The sequence below is a fragment of the Dunckerocampus dactyliophorus genome, chromosome 5, assembly GCF_027744805.1.
Source record: "Dunckerocampus dactyliophorus isolate RoL2022-P2 chromosome 5, RoL_Ddac_1.1, whole genome shotgun sequence".
Taxonomy (NCBI): Eukaryota; Metazoa; Chordata; class Actinopteri; order Syngnathiformes; family Syngnathidae; genus Dunckerocampus; species Dunckerocampus dactyliophorus.
The window spans coordinates 28,020,579-28,045,768 of NC_072823.1; the positions used below are offsets into that span (position 1 = coordinate 28,020,579).

General features: G+C 41.6%; 3 protein-coding genes across 10 annotated transcripts in view; 1 reads left to right on the forward strand and 2 right to left on the reverse strand.

Annotated features, from left to right (window-relative positions):
• The window catches only part of si:dkey-82f1.1 (DENN domain-containing protein 2A), a 51,302-nt gene extending 42,892 nt beyond the window's left edge, over positions 1–8,410 (reverse strand). Inside the window, exon 1 of the mRNA XM_054777025.1 lies at positions 8,067–8,410. The gene's annotated coding sequence lies outside the window, so the exon portion shown is untranslated. The remainder of the gene's footprint in view (positions 1–8,066) is intronic.
• A 4,582-nt stretch (positions 8,411–12,992) lies between these two features.
• On the forward strand, positions 12,993–21,017 carry adck2 (aarF domain containing kinase 2). Its single transcript, XM_054775178.1, has 8 exons — positions 12,993–14,184; positions 14,452–14,598; positions 17,005–17,133; positions 17,220–17,315; positions 17,487–17,741; positions 18,727–18,855; positions 19,637–19,690; positions 19,763–21,017. Exons 1-8 carry the CDS (start codon positions 13,330–13,332, stop codon positions 19,904–19,906), a joined length of 1,809 nt encoding a protein of 602 aa, XP_054631153.1. The 5' UTR covers positions 12,993–13,329; the 3' UTR covers positions 19,907–21,017.
• Positions 20,337–25,190, reverse strand: part of srpk2 (SRSF protein kinase 2) — a 67,268-nt gene continuing 62,414 nt past the window's right edge. For 4 of the 8 annotated variants that reach the window (XM_054775173.1, XM_054775176.1, XM_054775171.1 and 1 more), the window contains one exon: positions 20,339–24,662. In XM_054775173.1, the coding sequence (XP_054631148.1) occupies positions 24,478–24,662 (185 nt within the window). In that variant the 3' untranslated portion in view covers positions 20,339–24,477. Of the gene's footprint in view, positions 24,663–25,190 lie in introns of all 8 variants that reach the window. The other 4 variants (XM_054775177.1, XM_054775174.1, XM_054775175.1 and 1 more) reach the window with 3 other exon arrangements.

The window sequence follows — 25,190 nt, forward strand, 5'->3', positions numbered from 1 at the left end:
CGTTCTTCCTCTTAAAGTGAATGTATGTTTGCAAGTGAGCTCTGGGAAAGTTACGACAGGCCGTTAACATCACAGGCGGGAGAAAAAAGGAGTGCTTGATTTGGTCACCCGCACAGTCGGGTTTATCAGTGTGACGTCATAATTCCCTGATATCGGAATCCAGGAAGAGCTCGTCACGAGAGCAGCAGGAAATTGAGCAGAAGAATAAATGAAAGAAGAAGAAGAAAAAGCACACAAACGGTGCGTAATGGGGGCTTGGTCGAAGTTAAGTTGAAAGATGTACCAGCGTAGTTAAAATCAAAGTGTGGACTCACTTTGGCTTTTATAGCATGGACAACACAACGCTGGATAAGGACTTTCCAGTATGGAAGAAGTGTCTCACGAAAATACAACATGCGGACAGCACGACAGACATGCACAACCACCTCCTTCGTCACCACGCTCGCGGAGAAAACTGTGCCTACTAAGAGAAACGTTGATTTTCTGTTTCAAATGCTTAACTATAGTTCAATCAAGAGACGTATATCTAGTTTACGTTTGACACTGTCGTGCTGTTCAACCTCATCCGGTCATTCTCTGTCTCTTTCCGGTGAATACGTCACTACTACCATCCTACACTAAAAATCTATATATTTGTTTAGTTGATCTACTTGAGAGACATGAAATGCTGTGTTTTCTGAATGAGTTACTGTTTGACAGACACCTAATCTGAAATCCTGTTGACATTTACGTTGCACTAAAACAGTCTCATTTTTTTGTAGCACTGCTGCTTGCATTGTGGTTAAAATATGCTGCAAAATATCCATCCCGCATGTCCTATCCTAGCAGAATGCAGCAAAATACAAACTATGATTTTTTTTTTCAACCTATCTCCTTATCGAGATGTTATCGTTAATCATGAGCCATGAATCGCGTATCGTATCGTGAGGTATCCTGGGATTCCCAGCCCTACTCCCAATACTTGATGCGACCCAGCCTCACACAGACTCTACCTCCAGCGGCTCCCAGGTAAATAGAGTTTGAGGCCCCTGGTCTGGTGAATCTATGTCTGAGGTCATTCTCTAAAAACATCCAAAATGTTGCATATAATATACTGCATGTAAAATGTTTTTTTTAGCAGTAATGAATGGACAGTTTTTCTTAATGGTTGGACCTTGGCGGAGGTACTGTATGCTCAGGACTAGGCCTGTCACGATAATTGATTAAATCGATTCATCGAACGATAAATCAATCATTTTCAGCGGCCTCGATGATTTGACATGTGCATGCATTTGCGTTTGTATTCCTCGCCTTTTTCAGGCTGGATGACAAGAGGGTCCACTCTGCAAATGTCCCTGTACAGCACATGTGTCAAACTCGTGCCCTGGAGGGACGAGACGCTGCAGGTTTTCTCTCCAACCAGTTTCTTTCTTGTTCCCTCAAACTGAAGGTGTTGACCATTAAAATCACCTGCTTTAGTGACTGGCTGGAAAGAAAACCTGCAGTGTCTCGGCCCTCCATGGCACGACACCCCTTCTGTACGTGGAGGCGCGACTACCTTGGTGTGTGTGGTTTTTATTATTTTTATTTTATTTATGAGTGTTTTTTTTCTTAATAGAGACAGAGTCCAGTTTATTTTCATTACTTTTTTGGGTTCTTTTTTTGTTTCTTTTATTTATTTAAAAGCTGTAGACATTTCAATTACAAGGTTAAATATCCATCCATCTTCTATGCCGTTTATCCTCACTAGGGTCGCGGGTATGCTGGAGCCTATCCCAGCTGACTTTGGGCGAGAGGCAGGGTACACCCTGGACTGGTCGACAGCCAATCAACCTATGGACAATTTAGAGTTGCCAATTAACATGTTTTACCATGTTTTTGGAATGTGGGAGAAAACCCACACATGCATGGGGAGAACATGCAAACTCCACACAACTCCACACAGAGATGCCCAATGGAGATTCGAACCCGATCTCCCGATCTCCTGACTGTCTGGCCTACATGCTAACCACTAGGCCACCGTACCATACAATGTTAAATACTCTTCAGAAATTCCATAATGAAATAATGGTCTCAAAAAATGATGTCAATAAGATCAATTATCGACAATAATTTGTAGGACAATTATCAACTAGCAAAATTTCATGACTGTCTGACACTCCAAGATCCTCATTTCTCAATTGATTTTAACCATTCCATCCTCAAAATGTGTGTTGTTCAAATCTGGAACTACTCAAACAACTTGAAGGTCAATGCGCTTACAGTGTTTCCAACATTGCGCCAAACTAACAAAGCGTGCGTTAACATTTTCCTGTTGTCCTCGGAATGCTCACCATAATATGGCGAGGCGGGACAAAAATCAAAGAGCATTGACGTCCACTTTGAACCGAGATGGTTGCATTCCTTTCCAGATGTCTGCCTTCTCTATGACCAGGCTCGGGCAAATGTTAAATGCATGCCTGCTATCCTATTTCTCCACATATAAATGTGTAGTGGAGTGTGTTTGAGGGTTGGGATTTGCACTGCAGCCATTGTCTGCAAAACCACATCGGTCATACTGTGGAGATGCGAAGCTGGTATTTGTCGCAGCTGTGATCGTCACGGGTATGTGATGTTTCTGGCAAACTACCCCGAAGAAAAATCCTGCCGTCATACTGTAAGTGACGTTTGCCTTAGTGTCCGGAGTGACAGCAAACGTCCTCTATGAAAAGCCATTGTTGGAGTTCTACTTGATACAGAGGAAGCACTAAAGTAGAACAACCCTAAGGTCGTACAATTTGGAATACAACCAAAATCTGGGGGAGAAAAGCTTCTAAAATCACATCAAACATCAGAGCTGGCCAAGCTTTGCTTTTTATTTGGATTTTGGTGACACTTCTTTCTAAAGAGACACCCCATATGTGCCATGGCTTGTTATCAAAGCTAAGGAAAACAATTTTAGTGCTTAAATGTGTTTGTCCAAACAATGACTAACTTTTTTACACTTGTATGACAATTATAAATGTTAAAACAGTAGATGTGTGATGACAACTTTGCACTCAAAATCAAAGTTAAGACTGTTGTATACGGTAGGTTTTACTTTTTATTTTTGAGAGTTATTTTTGCCGGTGGTTTGACCCTGGAACTGATTATTTTGATTTATTTCTTATGGGGAAATTGTTTAGAAATATGAATGAAAATATCAAGAAATCGTGTTTGATTTTCCAGGTTTCACTGTGCCTCCTTTGATCCTAGAACTGATTATTTCTATGAACACTGATTTTTATGGGGAAAAACTGTTTTGAAATCCAAACAAACTGGAATGAATTGTGTCGGATTTTAGAGGTTTCACTATGTATCAGCACGTGTGCATGCGTGAGGTGTAGGTGTCAGGGTTAAAAGTGCAAAACCCTCCAACTACCAACTCCATGAGTAGCTCTGCTATCCTGTGTGATGGTATTCATTATCCAAGCGTGCATGTTTGTATCAATGCATGCGTGTGTTGCTTCGGCTCTGACATTGTTATGTGTCTAATATGGTGCACATTATCCATGCATGTGTGCACATACGTGGGGAGGCAAAGGGGGGGGCTTGGGGGTGTTTTTGGTCATGACTTAAACCATGGCCATCTGCCAACATTTCGGATAGACAATATCTCCTAAAGGAGAAGGGATTCTTTCACCGTCACCACAGGACACGTTCTTTTCAGAGTGTCGCCGTGGTAACATCAGCACAGTGACGAGGGGACACTAGCGTGGTGATGGGTCGTCCCACTGAGCGCCTCTCAAGGAGCTGTTCCTGTAAGGGACGGGGGTGCGAGGGGGTCAGAGCCTCCTGAAGCCCTGCTGTCACCTTTTTGTGAACGGAGAAGAATGGAAAAACAAACTGGCTGCACCCACTAACACACACGTACACGTTATGAGGGCAAAAGTATTGGGACATCTGGCCCTTACCCATAGAGGAAGTGAAGTTGCACAACCACAAAAGGTAAGTTGAGCCATGAAAATCACAGGCTTACTATGTTGCACATACAAGCATCAGCTAAAAGTTACCATATATACTCGCACTAAACTTCCCTTTGTGACTCATCAACAAAATCCATTTATCCACTTCCTCCGAGCAAAAAAAGAAAAGAAAGGAATGACAGACTTGTCACGGGAGTAAACATCTGGTGTGTGAGTGCATTGTTCTTTTTAAATTCCCTCTTGCACAACATGCACGCAGACGAAACGGAGGAGATTTACGACTGTTTATATTCCGTGTGATGAATAAAATGTCCACTTTTCCACCACTGTTTGAATGTAAACAAGTGACAGAGAAATGTGTACACACAGAAACAATAGCTCCACACCAGAAAGCCAAGATTACAAGATTGTGGCCCGTTTATTACAATCTTGCTGACTAAAGCAGACAGACGGTCCCTATCTCTTTATTATCTGTATAAACCTCCTGTCCACACTTAACTTATCCACAAAAGCAGGGATATTGAACTACATTTACCACAAGGACCGGGAGATGGACTCCCTTTGCTGTTATTCTTATTTTCTATACGTAATTTAATCATGTATAATACTGCCCCTCTACATTTTTACCTCTGGTATAAATAAGGCCTAAATGAAAACAGAAGCAATATGTTGATGCTGGTCAAAGATCCTCTACATGACAGAACCGCTCTGCTATTTTTAAAGACGTACAGTACTGCAAAAAACGCTTGTCAAAGAATCTCTAGGAGCAGACCTGCTGCCAAAAATACTACTCAAAGATCCTCCGTGTGAAAGGAAGAGCGCTCTGCTCTTTTTAAAGGAAAACTGCATTTTTTTGAAATTTTGCCCATCTTTAGAACGCACTGAAAAGAGAAAGACATGTGTGTTCAGGTCAGGTCTCACAGGTCACACATAAGGATTGTGGATGATGGGCAAAATTCCCCCCAAAAGTGCAGTTTTCCTTTAAGGACATATTGTAAAAAATTATGCTTAAAAATCAACTACAGGACAGCAGTGCTGTGCTGTTTTTAAGAACCCACTGCAAAAAATGATGGTCAAAAACCATCTCCATGACAGGAGTGCTCTGCTGTTTCTGAGGACCTACTGCAAAAAAATGCAAGTAGGAGAACCTCTATATGACAAGAACACTGCTTTTTTTAAGCATCTACTCCAAAAATGTTAGTCAACGATCTTCTCCACTGTTTTTAAGGACCTACTGCAAGATGCTAGTCAAAAATCCTCAATATAACAAGAAGACTGCTGTTTTTAAGGACTAACTGCAAAAAACCCTCATCAAAGAGCCTTCAGATTAAAAGCACACTTTGCTGTTTTTAAGCACCTACTGCAAAAAGAGTTGTCAAATATCCTCTTTATGACAGTGCTCTGCTGTTTTTTGGAATCTGCTGCAAAAATGTTTGTCACTGCCAAGTTTGAAGTGAACTCATGGGCCGATCCCATGTCATTCCCAGGCCAGGTTTGGCCCACAGGCCGCCATTTTGACACACCTTCACCGTGTCAGCCAAAGCTAGCTCACTGAAGCTAATATGAAGATGAAACTTACATCTGAAGGCAGTGTAAATAAGCCTCACGAAATCAAAGCGCTCTTTGGCTGCTGGTGCAATGGGGTAAATCAAACGTCCCTGCTCCTGTTCTTGGTCGTTAAAAAAAACCACCAAAAAAAACACACCACATCTGTCTAGCCTGAGGAAACCCAAAGAAATGGATTGTGTTGGCTGAGTGATAAGCATCTGGTCAGGGTCAGCACTTATAGGACATAGCGGACATTCCTGTTAACTCTGCAGTGTAACACGGAACACAGCATCCCTTATGTCTCGCAAAGACACACACCTGATGCACCACACTGGATAAACAAAACACATGTGTCGTATATTCAAGCTGGGTTTGTCACTTAAATTTTAATAGTCAGCTCCAGTGCAAGAAAGCAGGTTTGTAATGTATTCACTTTATCCTGTGCTATCAAGGTGATAGGTTATGTTTGAACGCAGTAAAATCTTCGTGCGTGCGTGTCATGTGACTGTGTGAACCCATGTTGACCATAGATGCCAAATAAAGCCCTAAAAAGTCTAACTGCATCACTTCCTGTGTGTGCAGTGTGGACCAGATGTCGTCAGCTGACTTGAGCACTGTGCTGCATCAGTCAAGTCAGGGCCTTGCTGACTTCTTTTCCATAACTGTGGAATTAGCATATTTTCTCAACTGTGGAGAGTACCACAATACCAAAACACGGAGCATATCAATACGCGCAGTAAAAGTATGGAACGGGTGTTTCAAGGTATACTATGTCTACTGTTTATTATTACTTATTATATATTCTGTTTTTTTTCATTCATGGCGAAGGGGTAGGATGAAATAAGTTCTGCTTCTTCCTCCTCCATTGAATTGGGTATCCATATTCCTTATTCTGAGTTCAAAATCAACTCCACCACTATTGTTTCCTGTTTATTTGAAGCGAGGCGTTCATTTAAGAGATTTAGAAGGTGTAAAGTGTACTTGCAGAATAAAAACAAAGCCCCCTTTTCGAACGTGCTTCCTGTGCAACTCATTTATAAGTGTAATGGGACGATGCACCCAGGGATTAATTGAGGCACGGCAGCTATTAGAGCAGACGCCACTGTTTCTGCATTATTGTGATTCTATGCAAGACAATCCACCTGAAGCGAAGTCTTCAGCAGTGACTTTAGCAAGTGGTTCTGTTGAAGTACCATATTTGCTCAACAGACTGCTCAACTGCCCTGGCATTTCTTTGAAGTTGGGCATTTCTTTAGAGGAACGATGCATTTTTTAGGCACTTTTAAAAAGTATGGAGAATAAAGCCACATGTTTTAATCTGCTTCTTGTGCTACTGTATGAGTCTTTTATACGTTTAAGTGGACCACATTACATGCCCATCCATTAATTGAGGCCTGGCATATAATCAATTGGAGGCCAGTTTCTACATCATCATGATACTATTCAAGGCACTACAAGTCCTCCCTGAGAGGTTTTCATGCCATCATGTGCCCCCTGACAACAGCGTATACACAGGGACCCTTTGTTTTAAGTAGGGCATTTATTTAGGGGGACGATGTATGGTTGAAGCACTTTTATAAAGCATAATTGCAACTAGAAAATAAAGTTTTTTAGCGACTTTTTCCACTACTTATTTTGCACTACGTATTTTATAAGTTTAAGTAGACTACACACAGGTCCATTAATTGAGGCCTGCCATCTAATCAAGTGGAGGCCACAATTTCTGCAAAATTGTGATTTGATGCAAGGCACTACAAGTCCTCCCTGAGAGCAATTTCCTTGCTTGCCTGTGCACTCTAACAACAATGCACGCACAGAGAGGCTTTCTTTGAAGCAGGGTATTTATTTAGGGGGACAATGTATGTTTGAGGTATGTAACGCATACTTGCAACAAGAAATATACAAATATCAAAAGCGACACCAGAATCCTATGATTTTGCAGTATCAACATATTTCTGAAGCACAAAGTATGAAGTTTACTTGCAGCTAGAAAATAAAACTCCACTTTTTGTATCCGCTTAATATGGATGACGCACCGGACGATGAATTGAGGCCTGGCATTTATTACAGCGGAGGCCACCGTTTCTGCATCGTTGCGATTCTGTGCAAGTCAATACACCTGGAGCAACAAGTTTCCACGCCGGCTTGCGTCCCCTTGACGACAAAGCAGGCACAGGGACCCTGCATGAAGACCCCTGCTTTTGTTCACACTGAAGAATGCTCATCCTCATCTTCCCGCTTCCTGAACCGCCCTCCCCTGGTCCACCTCCCTTTAACCTGCCAGTTGGTGATGGCTTCAGCATGTACTTTGACTTGTACAACTTTCCAAATGTTTTCATTTACAGTAACCGACGGAAAACAGCATCCAATCGTTGAGGTGGGGACTGGAGATGGAGATGATCACATGCACAAAGATGCCTCAGTGAACTCTCAGGTATACTTTCAGCACAGCCAAAAAGTATAGTCCAGATGGTACGAGCTTGCATAAACATCCATCATAGACACAACCAATGACATTAAAGGTCACTTAAATCACACTTTTCATTCATCTTCATAGGCTCCGTGTCGAAAGACATTTCAGCACACACTCCTTACCTTTCCGAGCTGGCTGAGCCCCGAGGAAGCGCTCCCTTGGTGGTAGTTGTCCCTCATTTTGTGTAATCTGACCCAGCATCCACTTCTTCTCACATGGCTCTCTACAGCCTTGTCCACACTTCCTAGCACTGTCCCCGGCTCCACTCAGCGGGCATTGCCCCCACTTCCAAGTACAGCCTGTCCCTCCTACAACACTTTCATAGGCTTGAAGACCAGGCAGAAAAGTTAAGGAAATCCCGCCTTCCAAATAGTTACAGCTGGGCTTTTTTGCATCCTCCTTCCCCTCTGAAGCACTCACTCACTCTGACTCCTATTTCTCAGCGATGATGCCTTCCCTCTCTCTATCTCTTTCTGTTTCCCCTCCTCAAAGTTTTCCCCTGCCCTCCATTCCTCAGGCCATCCCCCTCCCCTTCTCTCTCTCTCTCTCTCTCTTTCCTCCAGCTCTATTTTCCATCATCACCCCCACTCCTCAACTCCTCCTATCCAAACCAAAACCCCCCACCGCTGAACTAATCTGCAGCTGGCCAGGGGATTGGAGCACGGGTTGTCAAGGAAACCAAGTGTCCTGTTCCCAAAAAAAGGGGGAAAAAACAGGAGCGGAGATCAGGAAGGGGCTAAACTGAATGCATGAATAACTTCACTCCTTTGGGAGTCAATTAAAGACGTTTATTTTATCTATTTTGCTTTACACTGGTCAACAAGCATGACAAGATCGCTTGCTGATTTTTTCAGGGGAAAAACAAAACAAAGAGAGCGGAGAACGTGGCTGGACATTGCATGTTGATGAGCAGTGTGACTAATAATTAACAGCTCCTCTTTGGCAAGTGTGTTATTGCAAACATGCAGACATGATGATCGCTGAAATGTGTCATAGTGTTTAGATCAAGGGTCTGGAGGTAGAATCTGTGTGAGGATGGGCTGCATCAAGCATTCCACAAAAAATAAGGTTTTAAGTATTACAAAAAAATCAGTGGTGTGCAGTCAAGGCCAGCAAAGCCTTTTCTGCTGGCCTAAAACACTATCATAAGCACTGACCTACATTTGCAACTTAAATTCTAGTATTTGTTCCATGAAATGTTATAAATTTATTCCCAACAGGCTATTCATCTTCATTTTGTAGCGTTTTTCTTGGCTGCACGGCTTCCAGTAATGTATGTGTATGTTAGATACAGTATGTTTGTCCAATCAGATTTCAGCTTCTGTGTGTTGCCATATCGGGGTAATCTGCCTAGGGCCTTCAGAGTCTAGCATCCATCAATCCATTTTCAATGCCACTTATCCTGATTAGGGTTGCGAGGGTATGCTGGAGCCTATCCCAGCTGACTTCGGGCGAAAACGCATACACGCACGGGGAGAACATGCAAACTCCACACAGAGAGATTCAAACCCAGGTCTTCCCGATCTCCTGACCGTGCGAACCAGAATCTAGCATTGATTTAGATCAATTAGACTTCAGATTCGCATCTCAGGCCTCAGCATTTGTCCGTCCTCTGATTGATTGATCAGAGCAAAACGGTTCGACAAGCCAAGCTACACCCACAATAGCTGACTGAGGAAGAGGAATTGACATCTCTTGTGAGTACCAGTAGATGTATTTTGTGTCAAATGTTTAATATTTTTGTCATATTATTAGCTAAATCTTGATCAATGTGCTGCTGGTGCAGTGGTTATGTTGCGAGAGGTAAACATGGGTGACCGTTTATTGTTTGCTGTTTATTTAGGCCACACATACACGCAAAATAAAGAACTTATTGTGATGTTCGGAGTGTCCCTGAATGCATCTCGTGGTAGTCTAGCGACAATGAGAAAGTGTCGTTCCCAGGACGGGCTCGAGACGTGTTTGTGAGTTGGGGACATTAACAGTATAAACAGTATATGGTGTTGGAATTGCACCGCTGTTGATGTGTTCAGGTCAGAATAAAGTTATAAAAGAGCGTCAGACTCTGTGTGAGTGTGTGGAGACTTCCACACTGTGCCTCTGCCTGTCGTCATAACAGAGAGGCGTGGCTTGCCATGATGCATATGTGTTAATTACGTTTAAAAAATGTACGTAATTAATTAAATACATTAGTTACTGCCATTAACGAGCTATTTTTGACAGCCCTAAATGGAAGACAATGAAAGTGGAACATATGTATTTAAAATAAATGACAAAAAATAACTGTAAATAATTAATTAATTAATAAAATGCAGTTCACAATGCAGTTACTGTGGCTAATCCTGAAACTCAAGTCACAACATAGTACATCTTTTCTTAGTAAAAAAAACCCCAAAAAAACAAAGTCAAATGAAACAAATGCTATCAAGTGGCTCAAGAAGGTCACAACATAATTATTTTTTTAAAAACTTGTAATGTGTGGTGAATTTACGAACTTATCTTCGACTCCTGTCTCGTTCTGAATCACATCTCCACATTTGGTGACCCTTGACATGAGTAATATGTCAACCGACAACAGCGTCAACAGCGCTGCCATATCGTCGCTAACAAGGCAGCTATGTCACTACGCAATACGTACCCGGAACGCAGTCGGTGCCGCGCATGCACGATGACTGCGTCACTTCCTCCTTTGGCCAATTTTTACGATAGCGCTTCTGCGACATCACATACTGTGGTAGTTATTATATTTCAAATGTATAAACATAAACAGTCAATAACCATACTTCATATCTATAAAATATTGCGGGGTTGTTTTATTCGTGATCATTATTAAGAGTTTGTTAGCATGCGGATGTTTCTATCGTCTTATGACATTCACCAAGACAGAGCTACTTAAAAAGTTACGCAATGCACATAGCGCCGACATACACGTGTTATCCAGTTATGTTTAACATACATAGTGTAAATAAAAAGATTAAACCACATAAAATGCAGTGATCGTTCAATGTAAACAACAATAAGCAGAGTGCAATGATGGATTAATCTAGAGGATTCAGCAGTTTTTTTCTAAATGGAGAAATACCATCCATCCAAACATATCTTCCTAGCAAATTCTTTTTTTTCAGTGGCAAAAAAAATTAAAATAATTTATGGAACATAAATAAATATGGAACAAATATGAAGAAAAGAGGCCTTATAAATTGTCCGCTTGTCCACTTGCACCATGGATATAATCTTAAATCTTAAAAAAAAAAAGATTGATAATGCCATAATTTCTATCTGTCTTAACAACGTTTTTGGGAGTGGCGGACGTACATTGCCTGCTGCTGTAAAATAGATGGATGGATGGCATAGATTACACATGCCTAACATGTGACTGCCGAAAAATAGGCCGACTGGATGTGGACGCGTTCTGCACATGCGTAGAACCCAGTTGAACCGATTGCATTGCAGTGGCTGCACCGGACTTCCACTTTCTCTCATATCGCAGGAACGGTGTGACGGACAATTTTAGTGGTTTTGAAACCGTGACTTTTTCATACTGTGGTATACGTTGAAACCGGTAACCAGCCCATGCCGCCTTCATAAAGTCTCTACATCATCAGCTCAGCCGAAGCTATCCTGCTGACCTCTGAGCCCAAAACCCTCACCATGCATTTGAAAAAAAAAAGCTTGGTGTGTCCATCAATAGCTGTGGAGGGAATGGTGGGGGGTTGAAGGGGGAGTAACATCTGTTTGGCGTTTATCCCACCTTATTGTGTTTGTGGTGTCCTCCACCGGGCCTACAGCTGGGTTTCAGGGAGTGCACTGAACCTACTGTCCAGGGGAACAACCCGTGACTGGGAACATAGTAGGTCCAGGTTCTCATCATCCTAATGCGGTTTGTAGTTTGCATGTAAGAGCTCCTGTTAAGGCAAGGGAGACAATACAATCAAAAATTGTGAGCCGTGCCTCTTCATTTCCTTTTCTTAAAGACCCAGATGGACTTTACACTGCTGCTTACATACACTAAAGCAATACAAAAGGGAACTTTGCTCAGGAAAAGGAGTCTCCTCTCAGGAAGTTGTGCTACTTCCACTCATATCCACAACAGATGGTACTACAAAGGGTGCGCTATTTTATGACCATTATACTCCCACACGTCTGAGACATAACCGTCATTTAAAAACACATTCGGACCACCATGGCATTACTATATATGTTTACCATTCATTTTTATTTGATAATGTGAAATGATTCACATTCTAGTGAGACCCAGCAATGTGGAAAGTGGATAAATCATGCATCACAATGCAGAAATGCATGCAACTTCCTGTGACACTTTCAGTAGTTTTTTTCAATATGATCTGTAAAAATGCAATGTTAAAAATATAGCCATGTAGAGCTATCAACTGCTTTACTTTGTAAACCATTCTCAAAAATCAAATAGTAGAAATGGTGAGGGATGACAGCAGTTGGCACTATAAATCAACACATTGTTTGTAGTGTAGCGCCAAATTGTTAACTATTTAATGCAACAAAACTACTGTAACTTTTTTCCTTCGTCCATATTTTGATTGGCAACCCTGACACTTTCTGTTTCCGGTATTATTTCCTTATTTGGTTATTTGGAAAAGTCATTTTAAATTAAGTGTACCATGTCGCTATCTGTCGGCCGGTGGTCGTCACTGCATGGCAGTTTACAGTCAAGAAAATTAAATGCGATTTAATTAAAGCTTTTTAGTTATTTGACTTACCTTTGAGAGAAAGTTCGTGATCTTTTAATCATGGCGGATGCGTCGTCATCTGTCGCTATCACGAAATTAAGCTAGCGAAAGAAGATCAACAAAACACAATTAGTTCGTTTTTTTAACTTTAAATTTGAGCGTACACTGTGAATAAAACCCCCCAGACGTGCAAATAACATCATCACACGTGGGAGCCAATAGACAAAATCAAATAATGTGTAAAAAAAAAAGCGATGGGTTTTAATAAAACATTTTTGGCAGGCCGTGTTCCTTTAAGTGCAAATCACGTGATCTTCATTGTGCTACGTCATGTACCCGGAAGTAAAGAAGCCATCACACCCTGCATTCATCGCTGTTGTGGTGATGACTGTGTTGGAGAATAGCAAGAATATGAAGTCTATGTGGATGAAGAATAAGTAACTTCGCTTCCTTACACCGACTAACTACACAGTTATGCAATTTATTTTTCGTTTTTCTAGTAGGTAAATAGTGAAGTGTATATTCAAGTTCTGTGTAGCATGCTGCACTGTAGTATGTTCTGTAATGCTTTTCTACTTGTAGTATGTTAGTTTGGTGTCACAAATCGCAAGACTTATTATAGAACTTTTAAATACTTTCCAGGCACATGTGAGCCAGTTGTCTTAGTCATAATTAGTATATGATGGCAGTGTTTGGAGCAAGAGCAGTTCTTCTAAACCTGAGGTCCACCTTTCAAAGAGCAGCCGTTTTTAGTAGAAGCACATTAGTCAAGAGTTCCAGGCCTTGTCTAGTCAAGAGAAGGCAGATTTTCATCAACATCCCCAAGGTTACATTGCTGTGTTGGGGCACCACCGCCGGTGCATCATCCTTTGTAGCAAAATGCCAAGAAGCCTCTGTGCCAGCACAAATCATCCCCAGGAAGTCCCTTGTCAAAGTCCAAGTGCACAGACTCGTATTCCTCCTCCACCTTGGCCTGCGTGCTTTAGTCTTGCTCCTGAAATTTGGCCCCATTCTTCTCCTCTCCCCTTTGGTTCTGGTCTCCACTCGCTGGGCGTCATTCTGGTTAGACGCCCTGCTGTGGGTGACGGAAAGCTCAGGTGCTACCTTCATCAAGCTGGGCCAGTGGGCCAGCACCAGACGGGACATCTTCTCTGAGGACTTCTGCGACCGCTTCTCCAGGCTCCACGTGAAGGTGCAACCCCATCCCTGGGCTCACACCAAGCAGTGTCTCAAGAGGGCATTCGGGGATGGATGGAAGAAGGTGTTGATGTTCGAGAGCAAAGAGCCGGTGGGTTCAGGGTGCGTGGCGCAGGTTTACCGCGGCTGGGCCAAGAAGGACCAGGTGGACGACCCGGCCTTCCAGACGCTGGTTGAGGAGTTGGATAAAGAGGACCTACTGGAAGCGTGGGAGATTCCTGGTTTGGAAGGAGTGGCGAGCTCTCTGTGGAGTCTGTGGAAGGGGAACACTGAGGATGATGAGGGGCAGCATGAGCAGAACATCTCACAGAAAGATCACATACCTGTTGCCATCAAGGTGAGTTGACCAAAGTTTTTGGACAATGTGATAAATAAAATATATCATAAATAAAAGGCACAAACACTCAAAAAAAGGCAAAAATAAAAATAAAATGAGGAGACTTAAAAACAAAAATAGCTTAAAAAAATTCCAAAATAAACCACAAAAAAGATAAAATAATATAAAAAAAACCCCACTAAACTAAAAACAATCAAATATAATATAAATAAATAAGTTTCTGCATATTTGATTGAGACCCTCCTGATTTGTTGTGTTGTTCTTCAGGTGGTCCATCCAGGCATCAAACGGCAGGTGGAGATCGACCTGCTGCTGATGAAGGCTGGTAGCTGGCTGCTGCACTGCCTGCCTGGACTCAAGTGGCTCAGCCTATGCGAGATAGTTGATGAATTTGAGAAGCTCATGACCAAACAGGTAGGCAAAACCAAAAAATGGTGCAAGTATGCCTGGAACAGACATTTGGTTCTGAATAAAAAGGAAAACATTTGCACAGGAAATAATGGAAATGGAAATAAGCTGAACTATTTGCCGTAATAAAACCTTTACAGGTGGTCCTTGGGTTACGAACGAGTTCCGTTCCTACGGCAGACTCTGATGTAAAAGACAAGTTTCAGTGTAAGTCGGAACTGGTACCTAAATCAGGACCTATCAAATGCAGTAATAAAACGTTTCTCCCAGTAACAGCGCACCGAATCCATGACCCCTTTAGCATTCGCGACAGTCGAGCGCTTGGGAACAAAAGAGTGGCCAATATTGGTGGGTGTGTCTCCTCTCGGGAGATAAGCTGAAGTCTAAGAAGTAAACTATTAAGCGATGTTATTCTTCCTCATTGTGGCTGCGCGTGGCACATATTCTTTCGCCGGCGTGCGTTGTAACTAGTTTGGAGCGAGTCCTTTGTTTAGGGACCAAAATGAAGTTTTTAATTGAAGCTTATGGGAGCTCGGAATGTCGTAATATGGAACCGAGGACCACTTGTATTAACTTTTTAAAACCCTGCAAAGGAGTGGTCAGTGGTGTTCTGCCTTGCCACTGGAATTTTTTACATTCTTAACGGTCATTCAAGTGTAAAAAGAAGAAGTGAGCTGTATAATAAAGCAAGAATTGAAAACACGTTGATGGACACATCAAGCTGTGGCACACGGAAAGGGAAGGTTCCCGTGTTCATCTGCAAGGAGTCAGTCACTTCCTGTCACAGTAGCCATATTGTACTGAGCAGCCAGGACAGAAATGCTATGTTTACCGTAGTACATCGAACTTCACGACTTGACTTAATCACAGTGTTTCAAAAGTATATTAATAAATCATTGCTGTTTTAAAAATGATTTCAAATACAAATATAAGGCATTCAGAAGATGCCTTCAAAGACGTGATGATCTGTAGTATTCGACACTGGTGACTAGGTGTTAGGAAATGATGAGACAATAGCCACCGCAGGAAGGAATATTGAACGTAATTGATTGGTTAATTCATTTTATAGTAATTCCGGGTCAAAAATGTGTATTTTGCATGGTCACATTTTGATAAAGTTTGACATCAGGACTGATAAATACATAAGTAATCATCCTATGTATCTTTTATTCCTGTCTGATGTTGGCATCCTTCCGTTTGAATGGGCTGACATGAGCTTCACTTTTTTTGTCCGCTCACGATAGCTGTGGTTTAAGTCTGCATATTCATTTAATACCAAATACCAAAGAAGGGTAAAGTTGAACAGTCATGATAAAGCAGTATCCGAAGTACGAAAATACATACAACCAATGATAAAGCCTCATTTTAGGGGGAATTCCCACTCACAGTGACAGGTTTTCACCAATATAAAATCTTCAAGATTGAACCCTCCTAATGCGCAATATAATCATCAAACAGCTATTTGTTCATATGATGCACACAGAGCAATGAACAATTTCTTGCTGCTCCGTTCTCCTCGTGCCATGAGCCGTTCAGGCACACTTGTAATTGTAAGCGTTGGGCGCTAACTGTTTTTCATTTTTATTCACATACCCCCATCACAATTTGTACCCCACTTTGGGAACCTCGGGTCTACTATTTTGGGTGATAGTAGTGTAAAAGCCACTATAGGGTTGTTATTTCATGTCTTGAGGGCTCTAATAATGTTAAAACCTGTATGTAAAGAGGTCATAAACAGGGCTGTTTATGCTCAAACTACAAAAATACTCAATTTATAAATAAGAAATCCTACTTTGTGTAAATTCACTTATCACAGTCGGGTTTGGAACTAGTTATCCGTGATAAACGAGGGATTATTGTAGCACATTTTTCCTCTTTGTTTGAACTGGTACCCTTCTGTAGTGCTGTCAAAACACTGTAATTGTAAGTTACTGCAATGAGAAACAAGAAACATGTCTATGTAAGTAATGCCTCAGTCACAACTGGTCGTTACGTACAAAAAACGCACGGAGGGCGCGCTTGTGACGTGCTGATTTTCGAGCCGTGGACGGGACGCAGTAGCTCTTTGTCATGTCAAACAAACTCTACGGGCGCTTATGTTTTTTTTTTCAGGTTGCGCACGTCGTGCGTCGGCCGTACAGCCGACATGTGTCGTCCGAACATTTTGCTGGTGTCACGTTTGCACAAAATGTCAGTTTTATTCATACGTCGCACTTGCAGGCCCCCGTGTGCATCATGCGGCACACGTGCACCCCACGTACGTAATTAGTGCGACCAACGTGTGCAGATCTAACTCCTTCATGGTCACCACAACTAAAATAAAAACCACAGCCCACCCCCCCCAAAAAAACAAAAAAATTGTACGGCCGGTTGTGACCTGGGCTTTAAGTAAAGATGCTTTTTCCGTTGCAGATCGACCTTCGTTTCGAGGCCAAGAACATTGAGTGTTTTCGGGAGAACTTCCGCCAGGTGGACTATGTGAAGTTCCCGACTCCCTTACGGCCTTTTGTCACCAGGACCATTTTAGTTGAAACCTTCGAGGTGAGGACAAAGGGACCTCTGCAGGGGGAGGGGGTGGAGGACAAACGTGTGGTTTCTCATGGTTATTCCCGTTACTCACGTCCCAGGAGAGCGAGCCCATTTCCAATTACCTGCAAGGCGAGATTCCTCAGGAGGTGAAGCAGATGATTGCCAGGATGGGCGTCGACACCCTGCTGAAAATGGTAAGATGCTACTTAAATAAACCAGGGACTACAACTAGGCGGCTAGGACACTTTCTCATGCACTCCACATTATTATTAAAGTTACTGAGTTGGCAAACAGCAGCTGCTCCGCATCCAGTTAAGGCCACGTCGTCTTTGCGTTTGAAGTGAAAATGTTTATTTCTCTTCCAGGTGTTTGTGGACAACTTCGTCCACGGTGATCTCCATCCAGGGAACATCCTGGTGCAGCGCGTGGGCCCACCGGCGGGCTCCAAAGGCCGGGGGAAAACTACCCTCACCGACTTGTGGGACACGGTGGTGGTGAGCTTCCGACCTGAGCCGAGCCCTTTCAAGCTGGTGCTGCTGGACGCCGGCATCGTTGCCCGGCTGAGCAAGCACGACCTGGCCAACTTCAAGGCCGTCTTTACCGCCGTGGTGCAGCGACAGGTAGACTCTTTAAGCTGGGGGCGTCAAAGTCGTTTTGAACTCATGTGGGCCACATGGCAGTTATGGTTACCCTCAACTGTAACTGACTATGTATTATCACCGCATGACATTATTACGCCTTTGATTATCATCATTTTGTATTCTTTTACCAACAAACTTACATTGAAATCAGAAGTCAAGTGCCAAACAGAAATTTTAGTTGACAACTACTGTATAATTCATTTTAAATGGGGAAACTCCAGTTGCATGCAGTACAAATTTTCTGTCAAAATTGGCAGAACAAATTTTTATTTTTTTACTATAAATTTATTTTTAAATGGTAAAAATGTACATAAATGATAATAATAAAAATTAATATATATAATTATTATTAGAGTTTTATTGTATTTGGGATTTTTTTATGTTTTATCACTATATATACACTGTAAAACTGTTTTTTTTTTTAAATGTTGATAATAGCAATTAAATTAATATTTGTCAATATTTTTATTTATTTTAAATATTGTATTCAATTTTATGATAGTATAATTATAATAGTAATTATAATAGCAATGATATATATAATATAATAAAATGTAATGTTTTCAATGTGGTTTTCATTTTTAATATTTTATGACTATATATACTATAAAAATATATTTAAAATTAAATAAATGTACATGAATAGCAATAAAAATAATGTTTATATGTTATTTCTCTTTAAATACTACATAATAGTGATAAAACTGATATATATTTTAGTATTGTTTTTATTATTGTTGTTTTTATTATGTATATTATTTTTGAATACTAAAAATGTTTAAAATGTTTTTGATTTAAATATTTTTTGACGACATAACAATAATTATATTCAAAAATAAAAAATAAAAATAAAATCATAAAAAATAAGTGTCGAATCTGGCTCCACAGGCCTTGAGTTTGACACATGTTCTTTAAGCGAATAAAGACGACAGTGTTTGGACCTTACTGGCTTTTGTGTGGTCAGGGGGATCGCGTCGCAGAGCTGATCCTCCATCACGCTCGGGCCAACGAGTGCAAAGACGTGCCGCTCTTCAAGAAGGAGATGGCGGAGCTGGTGGACGGAACCCTCAGCAGCACGCTGTCTCTTGGAAAGGTAGCGTCTTTGTGGCAAAGATGTGTTGCAAACTAGAAGTTGCATCAAATATTTCATGTCGTTCGGCCCACAGCTCATTCCCGAAATAAATAAGTTTTTGTGTTTTTTATGTATTTAAAAAGCTTTATGTCGGTGAAAATTTGACATTTCCTCATATACCACCTGTAGTTGCCAGGGCCATTTACTCAACTACAGAGAGTTCCCAACATTTACTGGTATTCTTCTGTATCCGGTCCTTGACGGAAAACGTTCTGACTTTTTGGGAGGGATTTTTTAAAATTATTTTTCTTAAAATGTATTTAAAAGTTTGTGAAAATTCAACGCCTGAAACCAATTTATTTTGAGAATGTTTATTTTGTACATAATGTATTTCTCAGGACAATTCCTGCATTTACTCAACTGCAGAGAGTATGCGCCGGTCGATATTGAAGAAAATAGTCCTCTGTTGTAATAAATTATATTTAAATAATTAAGTGAAATAAATATTGTAAAATTCCGTCGGCTTTACAGATGCCGTGTTGGCTGTACAGTTGCTGTATGATGGAGTCATAAACGCGACACTTGCTGGTATTCCACGTAGCGAAAGTCATTAACACATGAAACGAGGAGGCGTTGGTTCATTAAAATGGACGACGCAGCTAATGGGTTATTGGGGTAAAGTGTCAAGTCAAGTTGCGGCTTATCTCTATGATACACATGAATTGAGTGCCGCATCTATCAATACAATATGTGGCAAATGAGGATCTTTTACCTGCTGACTTGACGCTTGTTTGTGTTGCAGGTCCAAGTGGCGGACTTGCTGTCCAGAGTCTTTGGTCTCCTCATCAAACACAAAGTAAAAGGAAAAGGAAAGCATCTCAGGAACGCCCGCTTAAGATATCGGTAACGGTCTTTCCTCTTCTTCCAGGTGAAGCTGGAGAGCAACTTTGCGTCCATAGTTTTTGCCATCATGGTGCTGGAAGGGCTGGGCAGGTCCTTGGACCCCAACCTGGACATCCTGGACTTGGCCAAACCTTTGCTGCTCAAGAACTCTTCCTCCAAGCGCTCATAATCAAACGCTTGGATGTTCTGATGCCAAAATACCTCAACAACTTTTGTCTCTGTAAATATCTGGTGAACGATCACAGTGCAATGGTACAAGAAGAAAAAGCAGGTATTTCCTCATGTAGTGGCAGCGGGTTACTTAACTTCAGAGAGTATGTGGCATTGAGATTAAAGGTTAAGGTGTTTTTTGGTTGTTTTTTTTTTTAATAACAATTTTGCATACGAGGTGCCACAATAGTTTATTGGAAGTCCAAAATCTAGCCTGGGATTTCGAATAAATGTGCTTTTAACATGGGAACACAGTTCGGTGTATATGTGCCGTAGCTTTAATGCTAATGAGCTGTTGTGTACTTGATCCACTTTTGACGTAACTGCACTTGTCCAACATAATAGATGTCATATATTACAGCGGAACATTAAGGAGCGGGACAGGAGGACACAAACACTAGCAACACTAGCCTGGCTATGTGATGCTAAAGTGCTAACATTGCACTTACATTTTAACATTATGCTAGACGAGCCTATTCGCTGGAGAAAAACAAAAGCAAACTTATAGCGCCTACGTCTGTAGTTGACTGACGGATAATTGGCAGAGCTTTATTTTAAGATGTGTAGAGAAGCCCTTTAAAAAAAAATTGTACAAAGCTGTTCTCTGAGAGATGATAGATTTTTGTCACGTTGGAACACAATATCAAATTAAAAAAAATGAAAAGCATGTGAAAAATGAATTGCCTAACAGGGGACCTTTTAGACATTTATTAGAGGGGAGGCCTTAAATTGTACAAAAGCGTTTTCAAATATATATTTTTGTATAATTTTTCCAAAATGTATTTATATTAAACTACCGTATAAATTACTATGTTTGTGGTTACAGTACACAATAGGTGCACCGGGGCATCTTATTGTGGGGGATGGCATCTATTGCAGTGGAGGCCACTATTTGAGGAAATACGGTAATGCTGTGAGTAGTTTAAATAGCTTATTTTTATGTAATTTTTAGGACATGAATGTCTTTAATGTTTTTTCATGTTGTTACACTAAAATGTCTGACCTGTTACCTCATAACTTGGTGGGAACATGCTTTGTGATGAAACGTATCCATCCATAATAAAGGGAATCTATGGCGATTGGTTGTTTTCTTTGGTTTCAGGGGCCTAACTGGGATATCTTGGTTATCCTGGCTCAATTTATTCGTGATCCTGTTGCACAAAAGTGGGATAGTGGAAAGTGGAATGTGTTCTGATAGAAGTTACCATGGAGATTTATTCTATGGAGTTAGCCTGTAGGTCCAGGGTCTACTTCATCTCATCCCTTATGTCAGTCGTCGCCATAAATGGAAACCAGTAATAATCCACTGCCCATGACACATTATCACATTCAACGACACACACTGTCAATCATTGTACATAAATTGTTTTAGATGATATTGTAATCATTAGATAATTTACACATACTATATATAAAATACACATCCCTTATAAATATAATGCGACAAGGTTTTCGGAGATGTTGTGTTGGTTAATTTGGATGTGTACTACATTACCCAGAAGCCTTAGCGCTCGAGGGGAAACCGGAAGTTTACACGCTGTTGAAGCTACGAACGAGTAATGGCGATATGCTAACAAAGCAAAGAGTTCATAGATATGAGTGTACGCCACTGATCTGTACTTAAAGAATCTGGATAGCCCGTTGGTCAATGACTTGTGAAGCCACACGGCCGCCATATTACCACTCACAAGAAACACTTCTCGGACAATGACTTATGTGAGAACTTGTGAGTTGTTAAGTCTGTTGTTAGTTTGTTACCCACTCACATTAAATGCAAGGTTAGTCAGACTAACCTCGCACAACAGGTGTGCTTGAGCTTAGTCATAAGGACTCGGGTATGATCATTTTTATTTATTATTTTATGATCATTGCTATAGGGGAGTGCTGAGCCAGGGTGCACAGTAGAATTTTGTCCCAAAGGCAATGAGAATTGGAAGGGGAAAAAGTACATTTATTATAGCCAAAGACAGAGAATAACGTATCAAATCGTTTTTAAGGGACGAAGGTTGCGTTACTTGAAGGAATGGGAGAATCTCCCCGCTTTTTAATGTAAAATATAGATGTTCTGCGAGCTTCTTCATCTGCTTTGTACACTATGTACGCCAGGGGTCACCAACGTTTTTCCTTGTGAGAGCTACTTTTACAAAATGAATGGCTAAGCACAGATTAATAATAAAAAATCTAAATAAAGAAATGTGCAATTTTCAGAGATGTGTTGATATCTTATCTTTCACTGCCTCTCTTTTTCGCTATTATTATTTTATTGCATTGCTTCAGTGTGAATTTGAATAAACAACGTTGTATTGTATTTGACATTGGAAGCTTAGGTTAGCTTCAGTGTATATAGAGATGGTTTCACTGTGTGAAAATACAGACAGCCGTCAGATAAGTTAGTTGCATACACAAGCATTTTCAGCAACTGTACAGCAGAGGGCGCTAAAGTCAAAGCAACTGTCTGACCCACAGACTCTATTCTAAAATGGACTTCTCGTCAATTTCTGCGTCTGGTCACAGACCTGTCATCGTGTATAAACCGCAACCCGATTTTTTGCTTCTTACCAGTGGAAAAAAAGTGCCGTTTATACACGGTGCTTTACGGTACTCATTTTTGTAACATTTCTTTTCAGAGCTTATTTTAAACCCAAACAGAGCGAATATGCTTGTTTTACCAGAACATGAACAAAATGCATTTCTTTCTACTGTTCTTTCATTATTAACTGAAAACCTGAATGAAAAGCAGGCTTGAGGGCACCTCATGTGGTCGTGGGGGGCTACTTGGTGCCCGCGGGCACCACGTTGATGACCCCTGATGTACGCTGTGCGAATGTAGTCTGCTACGTACGAGATGTGGGTGGTAAGATGGCCGCTCTGTGGCTTCAGCGGCTTGCACGGGCGCGTGCGACGTATGGTGTATCCAGATTCTTTAAGTACAGATCAGTGGTGTACACCGCTGTTCATTTGTTAACCCAACTATTTGGATTGTAAAGAACTTTCAGCGGAGCAGTGAGTGTGTATTTGTGCACTACTACAAAGTACCAAGTACTGCAATGCTTTGGCACATTTTCTCTGTTTTATGACTGGTGGTGTTGCCTTTCCTTTTTATTTGCTATTGTGCCTCCTCGTAAACCTCTATGAGGATTTCCGCTTCCGTAAGTATGCCGCTCTCGTTGCCATGGTCAATTGGTGACTCTGTGATCGATAGTCCGGGTCTATTTAACGGGCACTGACGATGGATTGGTTTCACCTGGCTTGATTCATCAGCGTCTACCCATCCTGGCTTGGGCTTTGGGCAACCAATTAAGCCTATACGCTCTTGCTTTGGGTTGGTTGAGCTCAGCTTAGTCATTTATCCGGGATTTCTGAATCCTCGTTTTGTGCATGAGGCCCCAGGAGCTCGACTGCGCCGCCACGGTAGAACAAGCGCAACATGCAGGTCCGTTTGTTTAGCATTTTATTGAAATCAGTCGATGAAAAACACAATAGACAACAGACGCACTTTTGTCATCAGGAAGAACAGTCAGCATGGCTGAGAGAGTGAAAGAAGGAGGTTTTTGGTGCCAGAGAAAAAAAACAAATCACATTAATTTTGCGAATTTTTTTGTCTTGGAGCAGCACTGTTCAGCTAAGGAGGTGTAAAAAATTCTAATGATAATATTAATTAACAGGAATAATTATAATAGAAATACTCTAATAGACAAACACAATCACCTCAGAGGATTCTGTCACGACAACCAGTTTTTTTTTCCTTTTCTTTTTTTAAATGAATTAAATATTTTTTTAAAAATATCTCACCATTTACTTATACTTGTTTTTTTTATTTATTGCAAAAAATAGGCAACCGAACTAGTTGTGATAATGTGAGTAGAGCGATAGTAGAATAAGTGTTGGCAGCAGCGGCGGTAGTGGTGTTGCAGTACTCTCATTCGGCCACCGGGTGGAGGCATAGTCATCCGGAGGAGGTCGCTTTGCTGCTCTTCGTAATTTGACTCTCGTTTTAGTTTGGAATGATGCTCCTGTGCGTTGCCAGATCTGAGTCTTATGTACAAAGTTTTCAAATTCCTGAAGGGGGTGGGGGGGACAAAAGGGAGGAGGGGACGGGTACCATTTAACACCGGAGTTAAATATTCCTGGTGGTCCAAAACGGTAACGCATCAATTTCCAGTGCATCGCCCATGCATTTTTCAAAAGAAGTCCCTTCCTGCTTTGTGGAGGAAACATGGATGTAGGTTGAAGGTCATGGCAGGTGCAGCTCGGCAGTAATCCAGGTAGAGTGTTCTTAAAGTGTGGGGGTGGGGTTAAGAACGAGCTAGCATGGAGTTTCGCTGTCTTGACATGAGCAGCATCCATCCGCTTTGGGATGTTCCGGAAGACACCGAGTCTTAATCCACAAGCTTGTCTTTACATTCAGGACAACACGGAGGGGCTGTAGTACCACAGGCTGCCACCAGGGGGGGCGAGGCGAGGGGGAAGCTGTTAAGGGGCAGTTAAGAAAAGAAACGGGGTTTCCGGAGGTGGTGGTAGGGGGGCGGACTATGAGTTGAGCCACGGGTGATTGAGGCATTCGCCTGCCGACGCCCTCTTCTCGGGTACCATCTCCAGCATGGGCAGCAGGAAGTGGGTGAAGTGGCCGGCGTCCTCGTGCGCCCAGCCGTACTTCTCCACCAGCACGTCGAACAGCGACCACGGCTTCAGCTTGGTGATGTGCCGCAGCTCGCCTACACAGATCAAACATTTTAAAAGGAAAACAAAAAAAGCCCAGTTAACGGTGATGGGAGACATAAACGGCATGTTTGGCGCGGCCCGTCATGCAATTCCAGCATAATATACCGTAAATGCTCCAGTTCCCGCCTCTATTCAGTTAAGCTATAATCGCCGGGTTATCAAAAAAAAATCGGTTGTAGGCAAAAAACAAAAATATTTCAAATAAAAACCTAATTTAACTCCACAAGCTGGCCAGCATCCAGCAGCTTTGTCTACGGCTGCATGCGCTTTAAAATGCGTAGTTAGTGTTGACTCAACAATTACAACATTGGTTGCGCAAGATACTTGTCCATAAACGGCCATGTGATCAAAGACAGCTACGTTGTTCCCCTTCCACTTTCTCATGCACCCCGTATCATTATTGAGTGCAATTAGAGCATTTACGGTACAGAGTATGATAACATTGTTAGTTTGGTGCAAAAAAAAATAAATAGAGACACTTCATTAGGTACACAAACATCCAATACAAGAGCTACAAAATA